This window comes from Anarhichas minor, unplaced genomic scaffold, assembly GCF_050575085.1.
Source record: "Anarhichas minor isolate MPS153535 unplaced genomic scaffold, ASM5057508v1 ptg000002l, whole genome shotgun sequence".
Classification (NCBI taxonomy): Eukaryota; Metazoa; Chordata; class Actinopteri; order Perciformes; family Anarhichadidae; genus Anarhichas; species Anarhichas minor.
The window spans coordinates 4,715,857-4,734,812 of record NW_027466448.1 but is presented as its reverse complement, the minus strand read 5'-3'; the positions used below and the strand labels follow the sequence as shown (position 1 = coordinate 4,734,812).

Genomic DNA, 18,956 nt, shown 5'->3' with positions numbered 1-18,956 from the left:
GGACACTTGACTTGAACAAGAAAACGTTTATTACTGCAAAGACGAGTCACAAATTTTAAGAAAACAACACTAAGAAGCTAGCCTGAGCTGAGATCTGAAATATTCAGAAAACCAAACTACATGTGTCTTTAATAGTTTCTATATTCATCAATACGACACACTAAATGTCTTTATAAATATAAAAGTCCCCCAATTGTCCTCGTTTTTTTTGTATGTAAAATACACAATACAAATTACCCTACACACATTGGTTCGCTCGTCAATTTGAGAAGTAACTGAATTGCACACAAAAAGTCACATGAAATTTGTGTGTATATATTATATCAGATATTATACATTATCCAAAAAAACAGAAATAAATCACAAAAGCACTTCAGCCAACATATCTGATCAAATGTTCATCAAAAGAATAAATCAAATAATTAAGACAAATAAATATACCTTTTTTCAGTTTTTGATATATACATATTTTTGTCTTGGGTGAACAAAAATAAAAACCTTCCCCCAAATGCCACTGCCAAATGCTTGTGCTTGCATTAGCGCGTGCTACAGATGGCCACGACTCACTAGACTGTCAAATGGCACTTGAAAACATCCAAATACAAATCTCAAACAGGTCACAGCATTCAGAAAATATCGTTTGACAAAAGAAATCACGATCATGAGAAAACAATTCATAAGAGCGTTTTACTTCCAGTAACTCACCTTGTTCATGAACCAGTTCTGTACAATAAAAAGCCATCTGCAGGTAATCTACCAAGTGTGTAAGAGTGTGTGTGTGTGTGTGTGTGTGTGTGTGTGTGTGTGTGTGTGTGTGTGTGGAGTCACATCCAGTAAATAAATAGTCCAGTCTGAAGACAGGTCTTTATGCTTCCCTGGTGTCTTCTCCGTGGCAGCACCTGTGCAATGAAATGTCTGCTCAGCCTCAATCTGTAGCCCACCAGAGACCCAATAGTCACCCGGGCCATCTGCTCTGGCCGGGGCGAAATTAAAGGCACTGGAGTCTGCTATGGGTCAGTGAAGCTGCCGTGTCGTCCAGGTGAAGAGGCAACTCTTAGCTTTCGCTCCTATGACAAGTTAAGGAATAGCTTATGTCTTTTCTTTTGTTTTGTTTTTTCTGGTTGGAAATGCGCTCCGTTTCAAAACAGCCGTTACAGAAACAATCTTCCTTCTCAATTTCTCAAAGACACAGAGATAAAGTACAATTGTGTTGGCAGCATTAGCATCAGTCCAGTGTTAAACCAGGCAGACTTTGAGATGCAGAAAGCTAAAAAAAAATCACTGTCTGGCACATAAGTCTATGTATAGTAAAACGGAACCACAAAAATGAACAGAAAAATAAAAACAATTTCTAGCAGCACATGGTAGACCAGCGTGCAAGACCAGAAAGCACTTGATGATCCTAAAGCACACAATCAAGATTTAAAGAAACTATTTTATAAGCCATTTTCACTTCAGGCACAAAATAATACAAGTTTACAATGTTGTACTTGATTTATATGACAAGGGAGCTGAGATTCATGTTTGAAAAAAAGAAAAGAAATTCAGTGAGAGAAAGGGAAAAATGACACAAAGTAATCCTGCAAAACCCTTATTCCTACTTGGTACACAATATCCAGATTTAGAGCATGTTGGAGTCGGCCAATTGAGTTCATTTCGTCACAGTTATGAGAACACAGATCTATATGCAGCTCTGGAGAAGGTTCTGTACAAGAGATGAACTTGGGCTCAAGTTTTTGTCTGCATTAATTCTTGTATTGGGACATTTTTCATTACTTTTCTCCGTGTTCAACGGTTCAATACCAAAGGTCGGAGAGCAAATTCACGACGGTCACAGACTGATGTAAACAAAATGCTGCAGGCCTTCAACTTGCAGCTACTTAAAGTTCATTGACCTTTTACTTGCAGACTTTTCAAACTGTTCTTAAGCACTATAATAGAAAAGCCCAGATTTGTGTGCGCTCAATTCCCAAGATCTGGTAAAGCCAGACATTTCAAGCCAGCGGACTCGGGGTTAAGGCTACAGTATTGACGCGTACCGTAGGTTTGGGGGATGCTAGAGTTAAACTTTTGTGTCATGGAAATAATTTAACGAAACCCAAATGACATGCAGTACTTGCTCTCCCACCCTCCTTTACTGCTACGTAGGCGTTCTACACAGGCACAAAGAAGAAAAGATCCCGTGGACCTCGAGTATGTGAAGGAATCATTGACTAGTGATGGAGCCAAAACAAGTGATTACAGAAAATACAGTGCCATCCCTTTTTTTTCCACCTTAATAAACCTACGTACATGAAAAAAAAACAAAAAAAATAAACTCATGGTCCTCCTTTACAGTAGGTCTGCCATTTTCAGTGGTATAATTCATGTTTCATTAACAGTACCCATTATAATATGGTGTAATGGGTGAGCATCTAAACCAAAACACAATAAATATCAATAAATAAACACTTCTGCAGAGAAATCCTGCAGACCATTTCAACAAGCATGAAAAAACAAAAAAAAAAAAAAATCATTTTAGTAACAAATTGTTCCTATTCAGAGGATTAATCTCAATAATCTCCACAACATAGAATGTTAGAACCGTTCAAGTATAGATGTAGTCGAATGAACCAGAAGTTAGTCCCCCACGTCTTTCCCATTTCACAGTCTATGAACTAATTACAGAAGAGCTACGAAAAGAAACAATCACATATAAAGCAACAAATATATGCAGTGTATCAGCATTATATATACTGTACATATATATATATATATATATATATATATAGATCTCTTTGAATATCACAAAATATCTACTTTTGGTCCACTGTACAAAGATGATCTTCAAACAGGGAACAAAGGATGAAAGCATCTATGGGCTAAAAACTGAAATGGAAATGTATCAGAGGTGAGAGAAAAGCAATGCGGTTTTTCTCTATCGCGTTGAGAGTTGTGCAGTACAGTGGTGTGTGTGCAATAAGGTTTGGTGACTGTGCTGCACGCGTCAAAGGGCTGGCACCACTGGTTTGAGGTAGGGTGACTGATGGATGTGTTTCAACACATACACACACACACACACACACACACACACACAAGCACGCAGACACACAGGCTTATATACACACGTGTACACATGCACATAAAAACACAGTGCAGACCTATGCATTCATGTTCACACACACACACATTTCACCCGATAACAAAGGCTAATGCAAGAGTAGGCCTCAAGAGGGCAGAGTGAGGGCAGGAGCAAGGCTAAAGACCATGATTCAGATAAGTAATGAGCTTAGTGGAGCTGATCCAGAGACAACAACAACAGGTGTGTCTGTGCCTGTATTCCTTGGTCTCAACACTGATGAGCCAGCCCAAATCCAGCCACCAGTCACCAGAAAGCCAAATTTGTGGCTGGGACAATGCAGAGAGGGGGGGGGGGGGGGGGGGGGCGTGGGCTCTCTACAGCACACAGTCAGGACTACAAGGACAGCTGCATTTAAGGATAAGGCACTATGATAAAGCCGAGGTACATTAAATCCCTGACATTCCATCTGCTCTGCGACATGGCACTGTGGGACAGGAGACAGCTCTTGGGTGGCCCAAGTGGCTCCCTCTCAGCTTGTTGGGTTTTTTTTTTTTTTTTTTTGGTCCTTTGTGAACTTAAGATATTTCATTAAGACAGAAACTGCAGAAAAAAAAAGAAAAAAAAGAAAAACAGGGGAACATGTCCAGTAAATTGTTTTCAAGATTACAGCTGGTCACGTACGCCAACACTACAGAGCATCTACAATGAACAAAGGCAAGCGTTATGCACGGGGTGCATAGAAAAGCTAGCATTGAGGAAGTGGTTTTGTACAGCTGGTCTTTTCAATCTCATTTCTATATACACAAGTAGCAGCACAGATACTTCTTTAGGGGTTTCCTTTTCTGTGGCTAAAATCTATAAGTGGTTGTCAGTGGGTGGCTACCGTATAAAATTCAAACAGAACAGACAAAACTGCCCCATGATCCTTTTTCAAATGCCACACATACATAGAAAGTCCTCCCTTTAATGTTTTTAGCTACATACAATACTCAAAATATTTTGTTCAGCCAAACGTTTATCAGCAGTTGGAATGCATGTGGACATAAATCATGCTCAAATTAGGAGGGATAAAAATGGAAATCAAAACAAAACAGAACACAATGATAGCACCATGAGTTTTTGGGTAATACCAATTGAAAGTACAGCAGAACTATTTACAATAGGTGAAGGTCTTGAGTCAATCGATGACTCTGCACCACTGGGGCTGGTGACATGGATCTGAGCTCTGAGACATCAGTAGTTGAATTTTCCTTCAAGACAAAACCCGTCTGTACAGACAGACATGAGGCCTTGAGTCAACAAACATTTACCGGGTCAAATTAGTCCTCCTGCATCTGCCGCATTGCGATAGAGCACAACCTTATGGGACGACACCACATCCAGAATCTAAGCAGTCAGACACGGACAGCACATCTTGGCCAGAGTATCATCATCATTTCAGCACTCCCCCCCACTGACAGGTTTAGATATGGAGAGGAGAGCATGTCCGCACACGTGCCACAGAGACGATGCATGAAAAAGACGGAAACATCTAGACTTACTGAGAGAGAGATATGTGGAGAGTGAGATAGCCAAACAGGCCTAACAAAGGCTGGCCGTGCCCTTTAGACCGTCAAACGGAGGCGTAGGTGTTGCCTGTGGCGCTGCAGTGGCGGATGGTGGGAGTAGCGGCAGAAGGGGTTAGGATGTGCTCAGTGTGGTCCTGCGGGGGCTGGGGCAGCGAATGGAGGACACCTGGCTGGACGACCCCCACCACAGGGTGGGACCCGTCCTCCAGGGCCCCGACCTGGATCACCTGGATCACCTCGTGCTCAGACTTTTCTCGCTTGGCGAGAGGTTCCCCCGTCTCCTCTATGTCGTCTTCTAAGTCGCTGTCCATCCCGCTGGTTTCATCTAGACGGGAGAAAGCATCGCATGGGTAAAACACCGGTGTGGACTCAAGAGCTCACTTTAAAAAGGACAGTGTATCTCGAATACTGGTTGAGCTCTCATGTTGTCGCTCTTTATACATTGTGTCACGTACCTTTATCAATGTTAGAGAGGGACAGCGTGTTGAGGCTGTCGAACTGGAAACAGACAAATAAACATAATTAGTGGGGGACATGAGTGGCTCACATAGTTTTAATGCGTTTCTAAGCCAATGGAGATACTACGTAGTAACTAGATAAAACGTCTGTTCTGGGGTGATTTTATCAACGGATGAAAAATGACCCAAAGAGAGGTTATTATTTCACATCTGATATACAGTGTATCTGTCATATACTGTAGTGCGTCACTGTAAAATACTGTGACCATGAGTTGCTATAATTATACCTCCCCCATGACACCAATGGGTGTCTCTCCGGTAGCTTGTGCCACGCGATGCTCCACAAGGTAAAACATGTACTCATCGTACAGCAGGCGAATCAGGTGGAAGGAACCAAAGCTGGCAGCACTGCGAAGGGTCAGGTCCCTGATCACCATAGAACTGCAGAGCCATTCAAAAAACAACAACATTGTGAGCATTACATCTGCACACTCCCAGGTGCGTGTCAATATGGTCGCTTTTTATTATTTTTTCGCAGACCTGTAGAAGGACCACTTGAGCAGGAACTGTCGAGCTGCCCTGGGGAAGCTGGACTGGTGCTCGTAAGGCTTGAGCACCTGAGTGACCACATTTTCCAGCCAAGCTGCCCATTGCTCCAGAGAGCTTTGCTGCTGTAGTGTGGCCTTGAAGTCCTGCTCCAAGTGCTGAACAACTCCCTCCTCACACTGGCACACCCATGATGCCTGCTCCTATACGGCAACACAGAGAAAGAACTGCAGGTTCACACCTGTACAGGGGAAAAACTCTTTTGACGGAGTGGATTATAGAGAAGGAATGGCACAGCACACATTACAAAAGCACCGACACTGAATATCCAAACACAAAGAGCTGTCCTGACCTGTACGTTGGCAAAGTCAACACGGTTGAGATCGCTCAGCATCTGGTTAATCTGTGATGTGTTTTGCAAAACAGCACGTGCCGCCTGAGCCAGGTGGTTCAGAGATGTGTATCTGCGCAGTGTTTGCGCAAAGGCACTAACAGCGGCAATCTGTGTAAAGAGCACACACAAAAAGCCCAGGTGTTGACCTCCATGCCGCTCAAAACTGACGACAAATGTCACTCCCTCTGACTTATAAATGTAGCATTTTCACAAAGGTAACTCTGTTTGAATACTGCAAGTGTACCTTCGTCTGGATCATTCTCTGTGGAATGGCATTCATGGCATTATTGAGCCAACCTTCCAGGCTTTTGGCAAAGTTGCGAATGGCTTGAGTCAAGGCACCTGGACGATCAAAACAACAACAGTGAGTTTTATGATCGCGATGTTACGAGCATTAACACAGCAAACAAGCAAATATGAGAGGTCTCCGTGACTGTGGCTCACTGGGAATGGGTCTCAGGACATCAGGGATGAGGATCTCCACGAGGGCCTGGTACATTAGATGGTCACAGGTACTCATCCATTTGAGTACCGCCTCGCTTCTGCACAGTTCCAATAGCTGTGAATGGGGCAGCCGTGCTTCAATCTCACTTAAGCTGCTGAGGAATGAACAAATCAGAAAAAAATGCCGTTGAATATTCAGATTCATCCTAAAATAAACTAGGTTTGACAATATTTTTCTCTCTGGCTATCACTGATAGACTTCAACATTGTATATTATCAGCTTGAACTCACCTGTTTTCTGTTACAGTGGCACCCTCTACAGAGTCCGGGGGAGAATAACGCCAGAATGTCTGCCACAACTTCTCAATTAGACTGAACTGGAGGTTGACAACCACATCCAGGATAGCCTGAAACAAAAAGCAGAGAATAAACCACACGAATGAATAGTTTTCACTGGAACCGCATTCTAAAACAAGTTCATCTGTAAACTGCACATCAACCCCAAACTAGGGGGCTGTGATGTTTTTTTGGTAATTTTGGTGAACTGGTTCTTTAATCATGAGAAGAAGGATCATAAGTCCTTGGCCATCACCTGCGGACCTGATTCCTACTTTTCCAGATAGCAGGAGAGATGTGATTGAAAACTTCACAAGATGAAGAGAACATTCTGCTCCAAAATGTCAGTAGCTGGCATTTAGAAATGTCTGCCACTATAAACACACACATGACCTTTCCCAAAGTTTCCACCCTCTGAATCCAGCCAAAGATTAAATATGTGTCGTTTTCCAAAAATGTGTAAAACCATAGTTCAGTATTTTCAGTCTTACCTGCATTTTCTCATTAAATAAGATGAAACCAGTGAATTGCTGTAATAATAGATAGAGGCAGATTAAGGCACATATATACGGGAAAAGAAGGGACTAGCCTTGTTGATGATATATCAACGGATGCTGCAATATTAAAAGGGATTACTTCACTTTCTCTGAGCACTAAAGAGGGACCTGACCCCCTGTTCCCCTTGTGAATTACACACATTGAAGTGAATATGAAAAGCCCTTTATCTAACCTCACAGTGCTCTCTGTAAAGGGACTGGAGAGCTTTCACATCCTCTGGGCTGATGTTCTCTGTATTGCTCGGTCCCAGGTCCAGCTCTACAAAGTCAGGGAGTGCCCGCGACGCATCTGTTGGGAGTGATAAAAAAAAAATTTGAATAATCTGTAAAACAAAATATTCAGTTTATTTGAGGCAATTTCATGTGTTCTTGGTTTTACAGAGACATTGAGATAAAGAGGAAAGCAGCTGACCAAGGAACTGCTGGTGGTGTTGACTCTGTGCAATGACTGTCTGCTCTTCTGCACCAGGAATGTGCTGGCCTCCACCTGAGTAATTCTCCCCAGAGCAGCCATCAAACTTCTGCACCGGCTTGAACCTGCAAATAACATCGGTATCTATAAAAAAACACTGCGACTTGTTTCCCCAACAAATACTGCATGTCCATAAGCATGCCTAGTTGCCTGTGTACCTCTGCTTCTGCTGAACAGGTTGCTGTCTGAGTGCCATGTACTGCATGTCTTCTTGGAGTCTGTTGAGTGGCGAGTCTGGTTTCACACGTATACCATAGTAATGATATTTGGAGTTCCCTCTGCAAGTCAAAACCAAAGGTGAACGCACATTGACGAATGTGAGGCGAACAGACATGTTCACATGGATGGAGGAGAGGCACAGAAGAGAAGGACGGATGAGGCTTTTAGCATATCAGTGTGTCAAATAATGACAAAAGAAGAGCCACGCAAGCATACGGCCATGAACTTTTCCTCACGTCAGATAAAGACAATCGAAAAAAGACGCTGACCTTGTCCCTAGGCGCCTTGTACGGAGTCCCATGAAGATGGAGCGGATAAGTTTACCGAAAGAGGCTGCATTTACAGGGTCCAGTTTCTGCTCCTGGCAGTGGCGCAGATAATGATTGTAGAGGGTGGATCGTGGTAGACTTACGCCCTCTGCTGTCTCGTAATTGTCCAGCAGCCACTGGAGCTACAAGGGGAACACATGCTTTTTTTTTTAACCAAAGAGATTCAAACACTGGTCCACGCAAATTGCCATGGAAAGACCTCAGACGAGCAGTCTGTTTCGATGTCGCAGCACCACAACTCTGCAAAAGCATTTCTACAGCAGCCAGTGAATTTAAAACGATAGTGACATTTAAAAAGCAACAAAAACAGAAAGTCAAACTCAAATGTATACAGAGTTGAGAGAGGCAGTACTCAGAAGCAGAGGGGAGGGCAAGCATTCGTAAAAAAGCAACTTACATGGCTGTTGAGCAGCGAGCTTCTCTGACTGGACAAACCCTCAGATTTTTGGAGAGTCTCAATCGCCATTTCAATCTGATAAACCACGAAGCACAGGACAACAAAATGTAAGAGGGGGGGGGGGGGGGGGGGAAATAAAAAAGGAAAGCAAGAAAAAACAAAGCGCTGATGTAGACACGTTAAAAATAAAGAGAATCTAGAAAGGATCACAAAGCAAGCACCACTAAACCCAAGCAAAGCAGGACTACCTGTCATTTTAAGAAAGTCTAGTTGAGAAGTGGGAACACGAGGCTCAACAGGATCAACGAAGCACTTCATAACGACGATAGCTGGCAGACACGCAACCCTTCCAGATTCCACCAGCACAGATCCACTTATAACAACCATCATGTGTAGAGACAAATGACAGTCTCCTCTCCATTATAAAAACAAAAGACCAAGGCAGCGTGCCAAGATGATTTACTAACACCTGCATGTCAAACTCAAGGTTTATACTAAAAAGTGAAGAAGTCTAATTGGGTACCGGGCTTTTTACAAACAGCCTAATGACTGACAACAATACACAGTAACAAAGGGGCCCATTTATATTGTCACATCACTTAGGCTTGACAACGCTGAGCTGGTATTTTGCTTAAGCAGTTAAATGCCCTTGCGCACATTTTGATTAAATACAAAATAAAACATTTCTCCTTTGCACAGCCATCATTGGATGTTCTAAACTCTCTGCCATGACCGATATCCTCATAATGTAATGTCAGACGCCAAGCATCATCATGGTGGACTATAGGAAAAAAACGAATGGGGCAAAGCACTTGTGCTGCATGCACCGCTTTGTCCAATGCAGGACTCTCATGAGGAGTGGGTAAGTCCTCTCCTCCTTAATACACCTGTCTCAGGTCGTAGCCCCTCCTTTCTTCTACACCAAAGAGTGGGAATAACAGACTGATAAAAACAGGAATGGAAACAAAGCCCTGCATTACTTGACCATTACATATTAAGGGTTACAGTGTGAACATTGCTGGCAGTGGTTAGTTCACTGCCGAGGGATCGGCCTACGCGAAGTGATAGCGAAGAGCCAATTAGTGGGTGCTGTTAACTCACAGTAGCTGGGGAAGCTCGTGCCGTCTGGGTGACAGGGTGGGGTAGAGCGTTGTCCATGATGTAAGCCCCAGGACTGGTGCTGATTACCTGACCCCCTGCCAGATTCATGCTCATTCCTCCGCTGCCCCCTCCTCCGTTGTTGGTCATGCCGTGAGACGTCACCACAGTGGAGACTTGTGATGAGCTGCTCTGCGTGTCAAAGTAGTTCCCTCCACTGTTCTGGCTATACAGCTGCGGTTCTGAGTACGAGTAGGTTCTTCTGTTCAAAAGAGAGGTTAGCAGTTAGTCACCAAACTGAGAAACAAAGTTAAAACAATTGAGAGTTATTATTTCAACTTTCAAATGAAGTTATTTCTTCTTAGAATAAAGTTTCTTTTAAATTGTATTTATGTTCTTAGGACACCTATTAATGTGGTAGCTACAATAAAATGATTTGTGCAGGTACAGTCAAATACTGTCAACAACAATTGTCCAATCCAAAATGTATTATCATTTTTTATGGATACCTTCTGAAAGTAACATCAACAACTGTATTTATGTATTTAGATGGGTTTCTGTTTGTGATTTGGGTGCCCCCCCCCTTTCACATATTATGTCAACACAAGCCTGGTACTCAGATCACGTGTCCAGCTGTTTGCTGTATGTTTGATTAAGTCTAGCTTGCATGAGTGTTTTCAACAGCAGCTGAGGTCACACAGTATGTGTGTTTGTGTCTTCACAATGCGTGAGTCTCTTGTGTTATCACAGTAGGACAAAAACACAGCTTGAGCAATTTAGCAGAGTGTCTATGTAACCCCCCCATTCCTCAGACCCAGGGGGCCCTGGTGTAGCATCAGCACTTAGAAAGACAGAACTACTTCTAGTCATGTTCAGGTGACCGAGCACAATCAAGCACCACGACGGCAGACCCCCCTCATACAAAAAAAACCCTGAACGCACTCCCACCAACAACATGTGCTTGTGACATGAATGATGGTTTGAGGAGACTCAAGAGGAGAGAGAACAGGCTGCAGAGACTTAGCGCTAATATTTATAGAGCCGGGTAACAGACTGACTCACATGTTGCCATTCGTGTAGACGCCACTGTTTTCCTCCACATACTGCACCTGTGCTGGGTAAACATGCTGAACCTGTTGAACAGTCTGGGCCTGGCGAGAAAAATTGCAAGAGTTGCAAATGAATGATTTAATTGACCATATTGCAAATGCAGACATGCACACACACACACACACACACACACACACACTTATATATATATGCACACACAGCATGCACACACGCAGGAACATTCAGACACGAACACGCCCCCACACAGACAGGCTGGATGTACCTGTTGCTGGACAGGCACCTGCTGGGTGGAGCCGGTAGGCTGGACAGGCACGGTGGTTTGAAGAGGGACTGTGGAGGTGGAGTCAGCGCCTGCCTCAGGGGTCTGCATGGCGCCTAAGTAAGACAGAGAAAAACACAGTGTTACTGGAGAGAGATAATGGTCACAATCACTGGAAACCAAGAACACCCTCGACCTACCGGTTTAACTGGCAAAGCAACTTTACAACTCAGGAACAACAACCAAATGATCTCAACGCATCACTGAGCCAGGGACACACACACACACACACACACACACAGGGCATCAAGCATTGATGACTCCCTTAAACAGAGTAGATTTACAAATATGGCGTCGTAACAGACATAGAATTTACGATGAAATAAATACGTTATTAAATTAGTCTCATGATTTTGTTAGCCCTGGACATAAAACGTCCCTAAAACATAATAGAAAACACGACAGATTCTCTTAAATCAATGCTACTAAAGCTGCTCAAGAGAAAGTCTACCCTAGCACCTGTTTCTGCCTTGTAGTACTTAATGTACTGAGAGCCTCATGCATCAGTGACACATGGTCTTGTCTCCATGTTCACAGCCATAAAACAAGTTAATATTTAACAAACTCCAAATAGATGATGCTTCTCGCTGCTCAGTCAGTTCCCAATTTTACAGGTTTAACGTTAGTTGAGATTGGAAGTCCAGGATCAGTACTAAGAAAAGGTACTACTGGAACGTTATCTTATATTTTAAAGTATCTTTACCAGATAGCGTCATTACTGGTAATAAAAAAGCTATGTTGCTGCATTGTGCATCAGAGATTTAAGATTATGTCTACAACACTTACAAGGCTAAAATGAGCTATTTTGAAGACAAGGAAAAGAGTGTGAGACACTGGTGGTGAACCTGTGTTTATGAGTTAATAATAGCATGGCTACCATCACCCATTCCTTCCAGGGGAAGGCCACCTCCTCCCCATCACAGTTTCCACGAACAAGCCTCTCTTGGTTAATTAAGCCAGGTCTCCTAACAGCTCTGAATCTCACCAGGGACAGCCTGCCCCTTCCCTTCAATATTACACCGGCCTTTTTCTTGGGAAGCAGGGTTTCACTTTATTTGCGTTGGGATGACCAACCTCACAATTTGACCGCAAAGCTGAGTCAATTGTTCCCGGTGCACTGAGAGGGTGAGGAGTGGGTAAGGCAGTCTGTATTTCCTTTAAATATACAGGGGCACTGACATTCATTAACGCAAAGCCATCTGCTTCCAGCATGACTATTTTCAACACCTTTGGGAGGGGGATGTGAGTATATACTATCACTGTCATGTCAGCGGGCTGTTGCTAGACCGGCTGCAGTCTGGTTCCTGGAAAACAATAAGCTACTATCCCGTTCAAATATTCATATTCTGCAGATTTAGACAAGACACTGTAAACTATGACATATGTTCACAAAATAAATGACACACCTATATATACTACCACGACACACAGGCAACTCTTTTACCCTGAAGTGTGAAAGCCATTGGATGCAGGCCACCCAAAATGTCAAAATGCAAAGTATAACTGTAGCCTTCAGCTTACTGCAACCAAATGCTAATAAAAGGACTTGTGACGAGAGGAGAATCTAGACTTATATTCCACTGTGTGTGCAGTTTGAAGGCTAAAGAACATGGCCCCAACTGGGCCCACCAAAAATCGAGGGAAAGAGCCCCTGCATCACAACGCACTCTTGTTGCCTCACCCCAACCCCCTCCACAAACACACGCACGCATATACACACACACTACCACACCTCCTGCCTCACCATTCAGGCACTCCCTTGTGGCCCACTTAAATGCTGTGCTCCACTGAGCAAGTGCAAGCCCTACAAAGACGCGGAGGAACAAAAGCCACCAAGGAGGGCAACGTTTTGCCCTGCGTTTTCTCCCCTCAATTCCTCTCACTAACATTGCAAGTGACGAATAAGGGAAAAGTGCAAGGTTCACAGTCGCTGCCGCCAGAAAATACACAGTACCGTATTTGCCACTCTAATGATCATGTATGATAAAGGTGGAGTGTGATGGACCAAGTAAAGAAATAGGAGCTGGTGAACAAGGTTGAACAGTACATGCAACCCCAGGCAAGACAGGAGCATGATCAGGTGCTAATACAGCGGGAAAACAGGTGGAGGGAGATGTGATTGGGAGCTGAGGAAGGAAGTTTCTGTGTTTGCTTAGGAGTTGAGTTTTACGACTATAAAGATAACTGGGGGTGACTTATATTGTTACGGTCTGCGCAGATGTTGATTTTGACATATGAAACATTGCATGAATATATGGGACAATGTCAGTGGTGACAAAAACAAAGTGATACTTAGTGTTCAACGTACTGTCTGTTTTTATTTCATGACAGGAAACACGGGAAACAGAAATGTCACAATTTCTGGAAGCATCATGACATAGGTTACAGAGCGAGTCTAATTGTACCCTGTTATTGACATATGTGGGGTTAGGAAGCAAAAAAACAAAAACAAGGACCTTTTAAGTCTCCTCTTTCATCAACAATATACATTATTGCAGGCAGGCTGGGGGAAAATAACAAACCAAACACGCTGTATTCTGCTAAGCCATGAAAATGGATGACTGAATAATTGAATTAATCGGCCCCTCTTTAAGTGATTGGAAATGTAACAGGATCCAGGCAGCAGGTGGCATGGTACTATTTCTGCGCTGCCGGATTACAGGTAAGTGGTAACATGATATGATAACTAGCAGTTCCCAACATCCTGTCTTCTGCGTGTGTGTGTTGGGAAAAGGTGTCTGTGCATGACCTATTTTGGGTTGCATGTGACAACAGATCAATATATTAACAATATTTTAGGCTTTACCTGCAGTATGCAATAAAAACAAAGTGTGCAATTTGTATTTTGATCTAAATGGTTTGAAGTGCTCTGGCTCTGTCAGGCTACATAAGTAGTACTGTGATTCATGGTTCACAGCCATCATACAATTGAAAAGATAACCAAAATATACTAAATTAAGTGTATTAATTGACTGTGTGTGTGGTGGACACATACAGACAAGCCGAGATGGTTCAGGAGTCCCATCAGTACTAGAGGTGCACCTGTCCTCTCCACTGACACACCCAATCTCTCCTCTAACGGGAATCACAGGTCGCAGCTGCACAGGAGACCCAATGGACCCCGAAATAATTGTGATGCAACGTTAAGAAACCTAGCCTGTACTCATATGAACCACCCAGAGGATTAAGCAACCTTAAAATGCAAGTTTACTATTCCACTGTAAGCAAAGAGCGTATTGTTTTGAAATGTTTGTAACACATTTAAGGGAGCCCCAAATCAAATCTGCCATTATTAAAATGAACTAACGACCTGGATCCCCCTGGAACAGTGTACGCTCCTTCTCGGTCCCTTTTTTTTTTTGCGCACACAGTAACAAAATTACAAAAATGTGAAATTGTACATGTTTCTCATTAATTACACGTGTTTTGCAGAATAGGTTGATAAATCTGGACGTTACCAGCCCTGTACGGAAGGTGAAATGCAGAATAACGAAACGATTCGGAGAAAAAACACACACACACGGGTAGTTAACGTACATTGAGGTATTCTAATGTTAAATCGGGCAGGTGTTTTTTCTCCTCAAAGCCGACCACTGCAAAACTTCGCCTTGTGTTATCAAGATAGCTTATCACAGCCATCGGATGCCACAAAGAGGGCAGATGGAGAGCTAGCGAAGCTATCTTGCTCCCTAAGACAAAAGGGAAAGTAATGGCTTAGCTATTGTCAATAGCAGTTAGTGTATGGAAAGCTAGCTCACAGCACTCTCCATTGCTGATCGACGTTATTGATTTTGTGTGACCAACGAGATATAAACCACCCGACACATACACTTGCAATATCACCGAAACATTAGCCAAGAACGGCACACCAACAGGCATTGTGAGAGGGCAACGCTTGGCGTTAGCAACCTAGCAACAACAGACACCTGCTCCTGCTCCAGCTGACCAGCTAGCATCAGTGCTTAGCCCAGACCTATGCTACCACCCAGCATGGTAAGTTTTAGGCAAATAAGTTACACGGAAACCCGTTTTTCTTCCACACCAGCTGGCGTTTAGGTCAGTTTTAGACACAAAGCACCCCGTAAGAGGACATCGCCGGCTACAGCTAGCGACCAGGACCTCTCACAGCTGTGGGTATCTTTACAGGCAACGTTAGCAAAGCAGGCTACCACGTCACAAAGAAACACCCTCGCTAGCAAACTACCCCAGCTATCCACCAAGCCTTCATTCAGCTGCACACAAAAACACAAACCACAGCAATAATAGCTCCTTCACGCAATTATCCCTTGGACGCGAGAAAGGCCGATTTAAAAGCTAGGCAAAAAAAACTGTTAAAAAAAACAAATGTATTCAAACCTGAGCTGTGGACTGGTTGATGAAGATGAGGATGGTGGAGGAGGTGGTAATGATGGAGCGAGAGGTTGTTGTTGGTGGGTTACAGTCGCCAGGACTACGGTGACTATGGCGCTGCCTCACTGGGCAACAGTTGCTATAAAACTCACCGGGAGCGCGCAACCTTACCAGGCAGGTGGGAGGAGATTAAAGCGCACTTAATACAGTTTTAAATAAAATCACACCGAAATACATGTGTTTGAGTATATTAGGCATATCTAACAAGACTGATAATTATACCCGAGCGAATGCGTTTAGTCTGGTTTATTTAGAGATGTTTAATACATTATGAATGAATATAGCGTGTTGTGGGGATGTTGAAATAAAAAAAGAAGACAACGACTTTATATTCTTAAAGAAAAAGAAAATAATCTGCATTGTCTTTAGTTTTCAAGTAGAATGGATTAACCTACGTTGTATAAAGACCTAACCCTGAACCAGGACCCTCATTATGTTGTTGGATAATCATTTGTTTCTTTATTTCCATATTGTCACAAATAAGCTACGACATCCCGATGATGATTCATGCTTGTGTTTGTGCTTCTTTTTAAGGTGATTGAATTTTCCGCTGCAATGATATATAGCCCATGTATTGTGAGAATCTGAGGATGCCAAGTTTATCTGAGTTTTGGCCAAACACAGGACGAGGTTTAATTACAGTTTGGTTTAATATGTGTGGCATTTGCACACCGGCCTAGAGGTTATAGGTCTGTCATCATGTCCTGCCACAAAGAGAAACATGTGTTCGTAAACCTCTGGTCTTTGTCTCAGTCTCAGCAACATCTGGGTGTTTCCTTTTTCATTTGTCTTTCTCCAGTAAACAATTCAGTTTGCCACGGAGATATGTTTCTCTTGACATTCACTTTTTAATTTCATAAAGTTAAATAAAATCAACTCTATGGTTTTATCTGTAGACAATGTTGTTGTTTGGTTAAAAAAAAGGAGCAAATAGTTTAGAAAATGGTTATCGATACCACCTAGTGGTTGCCTTTTAGTTTAGCAGAAAAGGGACATACTAACACGTGACCTCTTTCGCCCTGGCCCAAATCAACCACGCCAGGTGGACGTGGAAAGCCAAAGACGCCAGACGAATTTGCCAAGCGGATCTGAAACAGATGGTAACATAAGAAACCGAAATAGCTTGATTTATTTGGTTGTATTCTTATTTTACTTTATTTTATTCACTTTGAGTTTGGTTTCAATAATTAATAAACGTCAATGACAAACAAACCAAGAGCCCACGAGTCCATCAAACCATCAAACGTGAGTAAAACAAATAACTTCATGTTACACCTTGCAAACTGCCAGATTTATTTTGATGTTTTCCTTGTGTGGGAGAATGTAGTAAATGCAAGGGCTCGAAGAAAAGTGGGGTAAAACCGGTGGTATACACTTAAAATGAACGCTGACTGAATGATTGCCTTCCGTTAACCTGTTTATACATATATTTTTTGCGTGTATTTGAAAGTGTGCACGGGCAGTTCCCATTATTCACCACACCAGATGGCTGAATAGGCCAAGAGTTAATCCCATTCTTCTGTGCCGCAGTGTATTTATTGACAATCGTGTTGTATTTTGCAATTATTCTCGCTGTCCTACTTTGTTATTGAAAAGTTAACCCCTCCTAATGAATGTGTCGCTCCTCCTGAACAATTAAATACACAATTAAATGTATACCAGATACAGAGCTTAACTAACCACCTGTGTCCACGTCGCAACACTTTCTTTTTTGGTTAGCGGTACTAAACAGATGCTTTTGGGAAAAGATGTTGTTGCTAGGCAACTACTGAAACCCCCATCTGACGCTTGACACACATTTGCTAAAATACATTTTTTTTTTTCAACTAAAAGAGTTTTGTCCTCTTAATTTCAAACAAGAACAAATTCAATTAGCCACCATGAACGGATCCGCAACAGTTTGGTGCATCTTCATCTCACACGGAGACACAAAAGTATATGACAAATAAGAAAACAAGGGTACGAATAATCTTCTTCTTTTATTGATCTATTCTAATATATATAATATGTTCAAAAGTAAAAAGACCTAGCAGTGTCTTTTGCTTATTTTAGCCCATGTCCTACAAACCATGTGTACTTTACGTTGCTGCTGATCATGATGAGGTCTGAATATTTATTTATTTTGAAAATCAAACATTTGCAGGGACCTCCAATGTGCGTTTGTGCTTGGTGATCTATGGTGATCATCATGTCTGCTTTTTTAATATATTCTTTTAAGCTTTGTAGTTGTGTTATGGTCTGCACTGCATTGAAATGCAAAAATAAAAGCAGCTATAGTCACTGATAGTTTACAAATGTCAAGCCAGTGTTAAAGTCTTCATTTTCATACCATGTGAAAATGAATGGCTGGGAGACGAGATCAAAATGTACAGCACGATGCCATGCTTTCAGAAAAGGTCAACTACGATGTGAAATGTAAGTCATTGGCAGTAATTGAACTAAAACATGTAAAATGATATGGTCACCCAACAGAAATCCACCTCATGATCCAGGCACAGGAGCAATCGTTGCACATTACAGTACCATACTCAAGCAACGGGTTATGTCTATGAACATTACAGCGAAATGGTGAGGCTGTCTTGTTACTATAGTTACAAAGCCACGGTTCTAAGAAAAACCTCCCCTTGCATACTTTGCTTTGATTTCAGTGTTCAATACTGTGCAACATGTAACCAGAAACTACCTGAAGTATTTACTGCGTTGACATTGTTCTACACAAGCTGTATCAAAACTGAGAAAGTAAACATTTAAATCCTGGAGGCTCAGCCATTCATATGCATTGATTATGGAGGCAGAAGCCAGTCTGTTGCCATTTATAGAGATTTAGTCGAAACTTGCACTGAGGATGTAAAAGTCAATTCCTTCAAGACCGAGAGAGCAGCATCTTTGATTGTTTTATAAATCAATCAATCAATCAATCAAATCCCTTTTTATTTTGCTAAATGAAGCTGCTGCTGAGTTGTGGCGCCATTTAAAGTGTTCTTAGATGGCGGTTCACCCCAAAATATAACCACATATTTTTCCTCTTACCTGTTGTGCTATTTACCAATCTAGATTGTTTTCATGTGAATTTTCTAGTTTTGGAGATATCGACGATCGAGATGTCTGCCCTTCTCCAATATAATGGGACTGTTTTTCTTTCAACTAGTTCCCGCAGGAAACTGCTCACAACAAAGACTGTGGATTATCTCCAGTTACCGGGTCATGATTCTGGAAAGAGACATTGCTGTTGAGTTTTTCAAATCTACTTTTTTTGGCGCTTTGAGCATTACAAGCC

At 42.4% G+C, this 18,956-nt stretch overlaps 1 protein-coding gene across 1 annotated transcript; it reads right to left on the bottom strand.

Annotated features, from left to right (window-relative positions):
- Positions 1-11: 11 nt before the first annotated feature.
- On the bottom strand, positions 12-16,019 carry rfx3 (regulatory factor X, 3 (influences HLA class II expression)). Its single transcript, XM_076086329.1, has 17 exons — positions 15,626-16,019; positions 11,213-11,325; positions 10,942-11,030; positions 9,883-10,141; positions 8,782-8,856; positions 8,325-8,506; positions 7,995-8,114; positions 7,777-7,901; positions 7,538-7,653; positions 6,763-6,878; positions 6,472-6,626; positions 6,272-6,369; positions 5,986-6,135; positions 5,628-5,836; positions 5,375-5,528; positions 5,085-5,127; positions 12-4,954 (listed from the first exon to the last, which is right to left on the bottom strand). The coding sequence occupies exons 2-17, from the start codon at positions 11,318-11,320 to the stop codon at positions 4,674-4,676; spliced, it is 2,280 nt and encodes a 759-aa protein (XP_075942444.1). The 5' UTR covers positions 11,321-11,325; positions 15,626-16,019; the 3' UTR covers positions 12-4,673.
- Between the last annotated feature and the right edge of the window lie 2,937 nt (positions 16,020-18,956).

Coding starts and splice junctions, on each gene's coding strand:
- rfx3 (XM_076086329.1), bottom strand. CDS start 11,320: ATGCAGACCCCTGAGGCAGGCGCTGACTCCACCTCCACAGTCCCTCTT. Junction 8,857..9,882: donor CACGAGCTTCCCCAGCTACT/GTGAGTTAACAG, acceptor GTGGTTTATCAG/ATTGAAATGGCGATTGAGAC. Junction 5,529..5,627: donor CTCAAGTGGTCCTTCTACAG/GTCTGCGAAAAA, acceptor ATGGCTCTGCAG/TTCTATGGTGATCAGGGACC.